The sequence below is a fragment of the Benincasa hispida genome, chromosome 9 (genome assembly GCF_027475165.1).
Source record: "Benincasa hispida cultivar pf3 chromosome 9, pf3_genome.v1.1, whole genome shotgun sequence".
NCBI classification, from domain to species: Eukaryota; Viridiplantae; Streptophyta; class Magnoliopsida; order Cucurbitales; family Cucurbitaceae; genus Benincasa; species Benincasa hispida.
This window is the reverse complement of record NC_143486.1, coordinates 90,106,498-90,117,635: the sequence shown is the minus strand read 5'-3', so window position 1 is coordinate 90,117,635 and position 11,138 is coordinate 90,106,498. Positions and strand designations below refer to the sequence as shown.

The 11,138-nt window shown below is 37.0% G+C and overlaps 1 protein-coding gene across 1 annotated transcript; it reads left to right on the top strand.

Annotated features, from left to right (window-relative positions):
• The first annotated feature begins 454 nt into the window (after positions 1-454).
• On the top strand, positions 455-8,733 carry LOC120085597 (nucleic acid binding protein). The gene is made up of 8 exons (XM_039041662.2): positions 455-997; positions 2,798-3,519; positions 4,658-6,366; positions 6,701-6,915; positions 7,059-7,680; positions 7,782-7,863; positions 8,139-8,186; positions 8,368-8,733. Exons 1-8 carry the CDS (start codon positions 676-678, stop codon positions 8,569-8,571), a joined length of 3,924 nt encoding a protein of 1,307 aa, XP_038897590.1. The 5' UTR covers positions 455-675; the 3' UTR covers positions 8,572-8,733.
• Positions 8,734-11,138: the final 2,405 nt, after the last annotated feature.

The window sequence follows — 11,138 nt, the reverse complement described above, 5'->3', positions numbered from 1 at the left end:
TACATATTAATTCAATAAATCAGTATAAGATACTATTTAATGTAAAATATAGAATAGGATATAAAAAAAGATTACTATTTAATGTAAAATATAAAATAGGATATAAAAAATATTGGATAAAATTGTTCTGTTATAGAACGCCAATCTAATTACGATTGCGACGATGACCTATTACAAATACCATGATTTTTTTTCTTTAACTTTTTTTTTTTTAAAAAAAAGATAATTTCAATCATAGAAATGAAGAACTGGAGAGAAGTCTTAAGATGTGTTGGAGCGAAAACTATCATAAAATTATAATAATCATCATTTACTTCCATAAATATTAATTTGTATTCTTCAGTTAATTATAGTTAACATTATTTCAAAACTCTCATTTACTACAATATTCACTATTTATTACTGTTTTTACTATTTTACATTCATTCTTTTTTTTTTTACTATAATATTTATTTTTTATTTTTTAAACTAGAATAATTTACATATCAAACAGAAACTATTATAACTAAGTTATAATAATAAATTTCTTACTTCAAATCCCAAGGGTGAATGCTTGATAAGCAGGGTCGGCGAGTGAAAGGCAAAGTGGGCCCACAAAGCACTTGAATCCCTAACCTGACTGTCATCAAAATTATCTGAGACCCCGCGCGCCTCTTTCTTTTCTCGCAGTGGGCCATGGCCTCGGCGGAGCAGCCTCTCAAGAAGCGCCGGAACTACGGACCACCCGCTCCAGAACAGCCGCCCCCACTTCCCCAGTTGCCTCAGCCACCGCCACCGCAAATCCCAGTCACGGACCAGAATTCCGCCGCTCCATCGCCTCCCACTCCACCTCAGCTTTCCCAAGCCGAAATTCTCCTCAGGAGAAGGAACAGAGATGAAATTAGAAGCGTCTATGGATGCTTTAAGCGAATTAGGTTTTTCCTTTCCCAGAAAGAGAAGGGCGCTCCCACACCTGATATTGAGCAGGCGTATCTTTCTCTCATCACTGCTTCGAGAGGTCAGTATTCGATTCTCTTCCTCCCTCTTTGCATTTTGTATCATTTCCAGTATCATAGGATTATATTTCAATCTCTGAAGTGTCGAATTAGGGTTTCACAACTCTTACGAACTGGAGGACGCTTCCTATGTGTCCCAGAACTTTTTTTTCCCCCTTGAAGCAATTTATATATTTGAAGTCTTTGAGTATTGTTGGAGAGTTCGCATTTCTTGCTTGTGTATTTTGAAATTAGACTAGAAACCAATTACTCGTCCTAACTTTAGATGCTGATTCTATTTTACGCTCGCATTTTGTTTATCAAGAAATCCTAAACAAATAGCAACAACATTCTACGCGTTTGAATCTATATATATGCAGAGGAGTACTTCTTTCTGATGCTGCTTTAGTATTTAAAATTACTTCTTCCGTCAATTTCCATTAGAATAACATATGAAGTCCGTTCGACAATGAATTAAAATGGGAGTATAAAGCACAGTGGGGGCCGTTTAAGCACCGTTTTACATTGATTTTGGAGGCCATTAATGTGTTTTTGGGTCAATTTTAACCCTTTTTTTGTTTGTCTGGTATAACCTTTTATACATTAATTTAAATAAAATCACCTTTTCAAGTCTTTGATTTGTAAAATCTAATTAATAGTAACATTTGAAAGTGGATTCCCAAAAACTCTGGAGTCTCTCAATATCTTTCAGAATTGTCCATTTAATCCTCTCACGACAACATCATTTCTCCACAGGGTTCTCTAGATTGATAATATAAAAAATTCTCAATTCTCCTGCAAATCACTGCTTTGGCCAATCCCATATCTTCTACTTTTATGATTAGGGAGTTCCTCTTATATCCGTCCTTTCACGAGAAGGGTTGCTTTTTTTTGTTTCTTGAGGTGTGTATTTTATTGTGGGACCTTTGGGGTGAGCGGAATAACCAAGTTTTTAGACGGTTGGAGAGGGATCCCAATGATGTATGGTCCCTCGATAGATTTCATGTTTCTCTTTGGGTTTCGATTTTGAAAATTATTTGTAATTACTCTATAGACACTATTTTGTATAGCTGAAGCCTTTTTCTTTAGTTGGCCTCCCTTTTGGTGGGCTTGTTTTTTTTGTATGCCCTTGTATTCTTTCATCTTTTTCTTGATGAAAGTTGTTAAAAAAAGAAACCCTTCTGACTCCATCCTGCCCAACCATGGGTCAACACTTTTAACATGTCTTTTTGGCCTCTAGACCTCTCACCACCGAGTTTTCTAGTCTCTACCATTGCTTAACTCTCTGCTCTTTGAAAAGAAGAAGAATTTCTCATCCTCAGCTCTATGCTTTTGTTGATACAATTGTATGTAACGCTTTTAATTATTATCTTAAATTTATAAATAAAATTGTGTCTACTTCAGACATTACAGTTAAATCTCATTTGTTTGCTATTAATTTACAAAATACAACTTACTTTTTCATGTTTAAAATAGAAATTTACAAAAAAAAAAAAAAGAAAATTACTTAATATTACAGTTAACTTTAGCACAATTGACAACATTTATTTTCACAGCCTCCGCAATCCCAAACTAGGTCATACTTTGACCCATACTGCCATTAGTATCATATGAGAGTGTGAACCATCAAGCAACTGACCACATTTTTAGTGTTGGATTTTAAATCAGGTTGGGAAATGAACAGACTGGATTTTTTTTTTAATGAAAAAAAAAATGATACATTCAGCTCAAATCCCAACGGCTAGCCTGAGAATGTACTTGGTCATATTTCTTGCCCTTGGGTCTTTCTTTCATCTGCGTTGCCATGTGCATGTAATTTGCAGGGTGCACCAGTGTAAAGCGTATTGTGGCTGACTTTATTCCTCGATATGCACCTCATTGTCCAACTGCTCTTGAAGCTGCAACAAAAGTTATCATCAATATGCACAATCAGAGCTTGGAAATAATAAATAATGGGGAGGATGTTGATAATGTTGCGTTTGAGACCGCAAGGGCTTGTATTATTGGTTTAGTTGATATTTGTGCTGCTGTAATATCTAAGGCACCTACGTCATCTGTCATCAGAGGCATTTGTTTTGAAGTCTTTCAGAATGTTTTCACCTTCTTTGTGTCATCTTTTAAGGGAAAAGATATATTTCAGATTGTAGATAAAGAAGCTCTTAAAATTCAAGATTCTGCTGATGTTTTCACTGAGTTAAAGCAGAAATATACTGATGAAAATATTTTGCCCGTGATTAGGCTATCCAAGTTACGTGCTATCAGTCTCCTCTGGCTATTTTTTCATTATCCTAAAAACTTAGCTGCAGCTTGCTTTGAGCTTTTCAATATGTCTGCCGAGGTAATTCACAAGGACGGGCAGTATTTTCTAAATCAGATTATACTTGGGCTTGATGTTGACATCACCCATCATTTGGATAAAAGAAGTGACAAGAAGACAAGCACAAGCCCCAATTACTGTAAGGATGATGTTAAGGAGCAAGTTTCAGTCAGTAGCGACATCTCTGTTGATGCATCATCTGCTTCAAGAAACTGCATGTTGAGCTTGGTAATGCCTACAATGATTTTCTTTTTGTTAAAGTAGTATTATTTACCGTGTCCTTATACATTCAGACAATTTACCTTTTAGACTCCACTCCACTATCGTGGCTACTTATCTTTGCCTTCACTGAAAGTTGTTTATTTGTCAGGTTTGGTCTCTTAAAAAAAATGTTATAGTTAGAGAAATTATTTGAGGTTGGAATAATGTGCTGACAGGTTTATGCCACTGAATGTTAGCGAGAAATACAAATTATGGTTTAACCATGTATCAAATATTTAGAAGGGCGTTAGCACAGTGTGTGGTCACATCTAATAATTTTTCTTGTTGATTTGGATCAATGTTAGACAATGTTTTTGGTCGTAACAGCCTAACAGGTTTCGTTCCCCGTTTGGTCCTCTTATTTTTCCGTAGTTGGCTGATTAACAGAGGCTGTAATGTGTGTGTTTGGTTTTGGAGGGGGGGAGGGGGGATGCTAAGCAATTGTTATTATTTTTCCGTTGTGGTAGGTGGATAAGTGCAGCAAAAGACTGACTGACATCTTGTCAGGTCAGCAGTTGATCAGTTTTTTCCTTATTTGTTTGAGTTTTGGTCCCTTCTTCTCGGACAATGATCTGCTTAGGGGGCTGGGCAGGTTGGTGTTTCATGGTTTTTCTTTTGCTTTTTTTTTAGATAAGAAACATTTCATTGATATTTGAAATAGGGGAAACCCCAAAAGCCAATAGGCAATTACAAGAAGCATTTATAATGAGAGACTAAATAAGATAAACTGAAAATGGTTTTTTCAAAAATGCATTGGAACTTGAGAAAAAAAAATCTAACGACCATATTGGCAGATAAAAATCAGTCTACTATGTATATTACAGTGTTTATTATTATTTTTTAATTTTAACTTTTGATTGATTGATTGCTTTCCCACATTAATGCACACTAGCACCCTGGTTTGCTTTAATGATCACTGGTTAGGGATTCTTAATAACCATTAGTTATCGGTCGATGAACTACTTGTCATCTTCTTCTTTCTCTCTGTCCACTCGCTGAAGCTAATGATGGAATATACTGTCACATATGGCTCATAATGCAAGACTTTTTTTATCCTTTTTCCCTCTCATTCATGTATCATTGTACTAGGGATTCTTGAATGCAGGTCCTTGGAAAAGATAAATCATTTCGAAACTGGATGTTTACACAGTACAAGAGGCTCTGTGACCTGCCATCCTTTAGAGCTTTAGCAGATGTAAGATCTGCACTGGAAGGAATTTTTGAATCATTTTCTGAGTTAATGGACAATGAAGATAGTCAAGTGAATATAGATGAGGAAATGCCTGATTCCTTGAAGCATTCTACTCGTAATAGATGTGAAATTTCCATGGAACTATCTGATAAAAGGAGAAAATTGAGACATTGTGATTCCCTTGAAGATGGTGTCAATGATAAAGTTTCTGGTCAACATTCTTCATCAATTCCTCTTGATTGCAAGCACAGCACGTGTTCTGATTTTGATGCTGGCGGCTTGAGACCCATGGCCTTTGATGTTCAGGAGCCTGGAGGTTTGGTACATTGCAGTTTGCCACAGTCGCAGGATCCTTCAAGCAAGCATGATCATTTGTCTTATGCAAAAACATCATTTGACCTGCACAACAATTCTTTTGAATGCCCAAAGCATTCAATTGATGGGAATCAAATTTTGAGTGTTGATCGCAACTTTCCTGCTCAGAGATTGTCTACTGGAGATATCAATAATGATCTTCTGCCTCCTAGACATCAACTATCAGTGCCATGTACTACAACTTCTCAGAGTTTGTGGTTTTCTGATGGAGATCCATCAGCCTTGGATATCTTCTCTGCTTCCAAACAGCTATGGGTGGGTCTTTTAGGCCCAGAGGCATCTGAAGCTCACATAAGGTATCAATTTGAGAGGTTTGGTTACATTGAACATTTTTTCTTCTTTCCATTAAAAAGGTTTGCAGTAGTGGAGTACGGTCACATCATTGATGCCATAAGGGCACGTGAATATTTGCGTGGACAATTTCAATGGTGTGTAAAATTCATGGATATTGGTTTAGGGACTAGAGGCTCTACCCACGGAGTTGCAGTTGGTTCCAGTTTGCATGTTTATGTTGGAAATGTTTTGAGCTACTGGGTGAAGGATGAGATTCTGCATGAGACAAGGAAAGCGCTTAACAAGGGTCCATACATGGTCTCTGATCTTGTCAATGAGGGAGCATTGCTGATGGAATTTGAGACTCCGGAAGAAGCTGCAGTTGTAATGACACATCTCAGACAACATCGAAGGGAAAAGAATATTCACTGGACACCTCCAAATGCAGGACAAACGAATATTGTTGCACCTTATCTAGACGGTGGAAGATCTACTTGTGCCCCTATTGGTGGTAACATCAGAAGCAACAATCCTGCAAACGTGCCTAGTAGTATGGTTGGGTCACCTCATGCTCTGATGGTCCCAGAGAGTCCCGACTTTGGGACAAGAATGTCAGAGCTATCTTCGTTGCTCTATACACTGCGTGCGAAATACAACATCAATCAGAATTCAAGTTATTTTGAAAACTACATATCTGGAAGTTGCAATGCTTCAATGAGGGAAGAAGACAGAACTCCTACTAGCACTCTCTGGGTTTCTTTTCCAAATTATAATTCTCCTTTTGTCACTGACGAAGAATTGATGAAGATCTGTAATCTTGCCATCACCAATATTGGGTCTGTTGTGAGGATGACTCGGGCAAGTGTACAGGTGGGATGTGGTTGGTTTGTTGAGTGCAGTTGTGTAGATGCTGCAATCACCGTCTTGAAGAATCTCCGTGGTTGTCCTGGAATTTTCCTTCGAATAGAATTCAGGTTTTTCCCTCTCAAACTTTCTCTGTTTCATGTTGGTAGAAGATTTTTTCATTGTGTTTCAGGAGCTTTCAGTTTTATTTACAAAGTGGTTGTCCTGGAATTTCCCTTTGCATTGGATTCAGGTCCCTCCTCCCCTACCTTGAAGTTTGACTTTTTCTCCCTTTGATTGTATTCTTAAAGCGTTTGGGATCTTTCTATCATGTTTAGTCAGCTATTACTTCCTAATTTCAATTACACTCGGCTGTCTTCCATTTTGCTTCTTTCTTGCTCCCACAATATCTGTTGTTGAGGTTGGATTGCCTGTCATTAAAATATTTCTTGTGTATTTGAAAAGTTTTCCAGGAAGGTTCCATGCAACACCTTTCCCGAGGAACCATGATAGTTGTGATCCATCTCCCAGAATATTACTTGAGAATCATGCAATACCTCAGCAAGGTGGATATTCCTATCAGTCAAACTGGGCTCCTTCTGGTCATACAGAGATGCTTGAAATAGGGGTCGGGAGGACTGATGCTTGTGACCGAAACCTGCTGATAGATCATCCACAAGGTGAAATCTACAGATGGTGGCTTCCGCCACCCCCCACCCCCACCCCACCACACACACACATTAAAAAAGAAATAAAAAGGAACTGATGAAAATTGTTTAATTCTTGCCACTGTATTCAGTTAATGGTTTGATATCCTATTTAGGTGTCCACGTAGTGTCTGGAACGATTCCATGCTTGCCCACATCAACAATGGGACCTCCGGCTCCACCACCTCCACCTCAGATTCAGCCACCTCCATTTATTCGATCTCCATACCCTCCTCCAAACAGTTCTTGGGATGCAAGGGGTTTAAACCATCCTTTGCCTTTAAATCCAATATCACCAAGTGTTATACCTAATACTTTTCCGGGTAATTCTGTTGCATGCCCTCCCTTTTTACCTGCTTCCGTGACACCTCTTTCTCAGATACAAGGAACTCCGATGCAGCAGCATCTAGACCATGTTTTCCCCCATCTTGTTGCTCCGCCATCAATATCATCTCTACCACCTTCCCAGCCTGATATACCTCCTCCTATGCCTCCATCTCCACCACCTTTGCCTCACTCACAACCACCTAATATTCCTCCTCCACCCAGCTCTCCTCCGCCTCCACCTCCACCCCTGGCTGCCACAGGAACCAGTGAAGTGGAAAATTGTAGCCAGCATGTTCTGTATCAATGGCAAGGAGCACTTTGTAAAAGCGGGGTTCAGTACTGTACAATTTATGCAAGAAGAGTGGACTCCCAAACTTGCAAATACTTAAATGCTGGTCCAGAACCTATTGAGTAAAGACTCGGGTTCTTCGTTTTTCTCTTCTATTTCAGCATCTGTTTCTTCTTCTTCTTCTTACTTCTGCTGGTATTTTGCTTAATTCTTCTTGGTGTAGGTGGCCTGCAAAATTAGATATGACCAAACGCACAGATTTTAGGCATGTGAAGTCGACATTCACCAGCACTTCACCAAGTAAAGTAAGTGCCTCATTCTTGAGATGAAGATCCTTCCGATGGGAAAATATTTAAAAATTAGGAATTTAAAAAAAAAAAAGAAAATAGAAAGTAGAAGAGGAAAGAACCCCTCACTGTAGCCTGTAATAACATTGCTACTGTGAAGTATGAACGAGGACAAACTAGGTTTAGATCTAGTAGATGCAAAGCCGTTTTTATCTCCCCTTTTTAATTATCGCATTTCTAAAGCTATTTAGTATTCACTTCTAACTATTTCCCCCTCTTAATTTTTTCTTTAGAGGGAGATATGTCAGCTGATCCCATCTTCTGGTGGAGACCATAAAGGAGTAAGCATCTCTTCCTTTCAAATTTGTCTCATTTGCTTTAGAGCTTTGGAAAAAATTGTAAATCATTTTCCTAGTAACTTGTGATATTTGTCATTTGATTGTTCTAGAGATACAAGCATGGCTGTTTATTCATTGCGATATGCAGTAACATTTTAACAATCACACCCTGTAATCTTGGCAGTTTCAAGATTTTGTATCGTATTTGAAGCAGAGGGATTGTGCGGGAGTAATAAAGATACCGGCCACTAAATCACTATGGACAAGGCTTCTCTTTATACTTCCATATTCACAGGACTCGTGTTCTCTGCTCTCAATTCCACTAGGGCCACCAGATAGCCTGATTGCCTTGGTTCTTCCCAAAGAAACAAACTTCGAATGGGTTTGAATACGGTTGCTCGCAATCTTGTGCCAAATAGTTCAATGTAGACTATTGAACTACTCTCGCTGCTATCTTTATAAGCAAGACGAAGACGAGAGTGTAAATTTTGTATGGAACATACAAATTTTGACTGTGAGTTTATCATCTGCCTGCCTATTTTTCTCGAAACTAACGTCTTCTCAAACCTTCTTCAATGTAATGAAAATGCATTCATTGCTCAGGTGAAACAACTAATTTTCAGAAAGTAAGAAAGGAACACTAATTATAATGAAAATCAAGTTTTATACAAAAGTAAATCTTATTTCACAAAGTCGACTCAGGTATAATTGAGTAAAAAATTCTCTAACTAAGAAGAAATGAACGCTAGAACACGAATTAAAATATACCTTTTAAACATACTTTTCAAATGAAATATAGTAGGCAAAAATTGCAAAATTTATTCTTAGTGCAATACGTTTACATGTTCACGGCAAAAAAAAAACCAATACTTTATTTATTTATTTATTTTTCTGAGTTTTAACGATTTACAAGGTGGAATCCAAGCAACGTCTTTTGAAATGATAGGAATATCTTCAAAAACTATGCTTGAAAAATTACAATATCTATCTAAGATGATAGCATTTGCCAAATTTAACTAGCATGAATAATATAATTCAATTGATATAAAATTATATTATCAGTCTTAGAGTCTGACCATGATTACCCACTCCACGTATTATTTGTATTATTTTTTTAAAAAAAATTGTCAAATCTGTTGCTTAATTAGTAAACTTAAAAATGGATGAAAATTTTCACAAAATGGCCTCAAAACTAAAATCTTTTCTACCAATGATCTATTCTATACGAAATTCCAAAATTACCCACAATTTTAAAAAACCTTCATACCGTTTGGTATCCGCGCACCTCTACGAATACTTTACAATGATAGGTCCCTTTATTTCCTTCATTTCCTTCTCAAAACATTTCTCTTCGAAGAATTTTCTTTCAAATTTTCTCTTGTTTTCTCTTCGAACTTTAGTTGAGCACTCCTTGCAGGATTCTCGCTAGTCGTTTCTACGTACTTGCCATTGTCGTCGTGATTTGAAAGATATCAGACTCTTCTTCTTGAAGAATGCATGTTGATATTCGAGGTTTGACTATCTTTTATGGTTTAATCGCGTATTCATTCGAAATTGATCGTTGAGAGAATACTAAGTGATCAGATAAAAAATACTAAGCGAGCGTTTAGAGAATATTAAGCGAGCATTTAGATATTATTAAGCGATAGAATAGAGAATATTAAGTGATCGTTGAGATATTTATTGTGTGATCGTTTAGGTTTATATCATAGCTATCTGTTATGCGATCGTTTAGCTAACTATTACGTGATTGTTGAGATATCTATTATGCAATCGTTGAGATATCTGTTATGCGATCGTTTAATTTTTGTTATGCGATTGTTTACTAATTGTTGTAATGTACACGCTTGTCAGATTGGTAAGATGAACATCCCTGCTGAGAAATATTTCTCTGCTACAGTCTCTTACCACGTCCACAAAACTGCCTTTGTGATTAAGAATAAGTTGACAGAAGAACAGATGAGACTGTATAGGAAAACAACCTTTGGTCCACTATTGGATATAGATCTTGTTTTTAGTGGACAACTTTTGCACCACTTTCTGTTAAGGGAGGTAGCAAATGTGAACCCAGACGTTATATCTTTCAACATTCTAGGGAAGAAGGTAACATTCTTCCAAGACAATTTTAACTTGATAATTAGGTTGTGACCGACTAGGCGAGTAGTAGAAAGAGTAACAAGTGGTGAAAGACTATGATAACTCATTCTTGGACTGAAGAACCCAAAAGAAAAGGATAGTTCTCGCAAGGATGTGGAGACCACATTCGAAAAGTTCAATTTTACTAATGATAAAGATGTTGTCAAGGTTGTATTGACACTATTCATTGAAACGATGATGAATGGAAAAGACAAGAAAACCCAATTCAATGTGAATATATTTGGGATTGTCGATGATCATGAAGTCTTTGTACATCACGACTGCTCTTCTCTCTTTTATAAACGTATATTGAATAGCATGAAGACTATCATGTGCAGAAAGAATGAGGCATATGATTCAAAGAAAACATAAAATGATCATCGTGCCTTATATTACTTTATAAAGGGATTCGCACTTACATTCCAGGTATGTACTTTTGTTTCTAATTCACTTTAATATATATTGAACCTGTGTGTTATGTCGTGTAATAAAGTTCCCATATCATAGGTTTGAGCTTACGATATTGTATCCACATCAAGTAAGTTCATAGCCACCAAAGTCAGTAAGATTGCAATTCCTAGAATTCTTAGATGGACTTGTTCTCGTGCTTCATCTTATAAATCATTAAGCGATAAAGTTTTCCAACCAAAAAAAGTAAGTAACTGATCGCTTCTAACTTACTCATTTGTTTATAGTTTCATTCATTCTTACTTGCTCATTTGTTTATGTACAGATTACAGTTGTGTCGAGACTTGTACCTAGCGCAGAGGAGATAAGGTACAAGGAGGACCGACTGGAAGGACTTAATATGGTTCATGT

Coding starts and splice junctions, on each gene's coding strand:
- LOC120085597 (XM_039041662.2), top strand. CDS start 676: ATGGCCTCGGCGGAGCAGCCTCTCAAGAAGCGCCGGAACTACGGACCA. Junction 6,367..6,700: donor TTCCTTCGAATAGAATTCAG/GTTTTTCCCTCT, acceptor GTATTTGAAAAG/TTTTCCAGGAAGGTTCCATG. Junction 6,916..7,058: donor GCTGATAGATCATCCACAAG/GTGAAATCTACA, acceptor TATCCTATTTAG/GTGTCCACGTAGTGTCTGGA.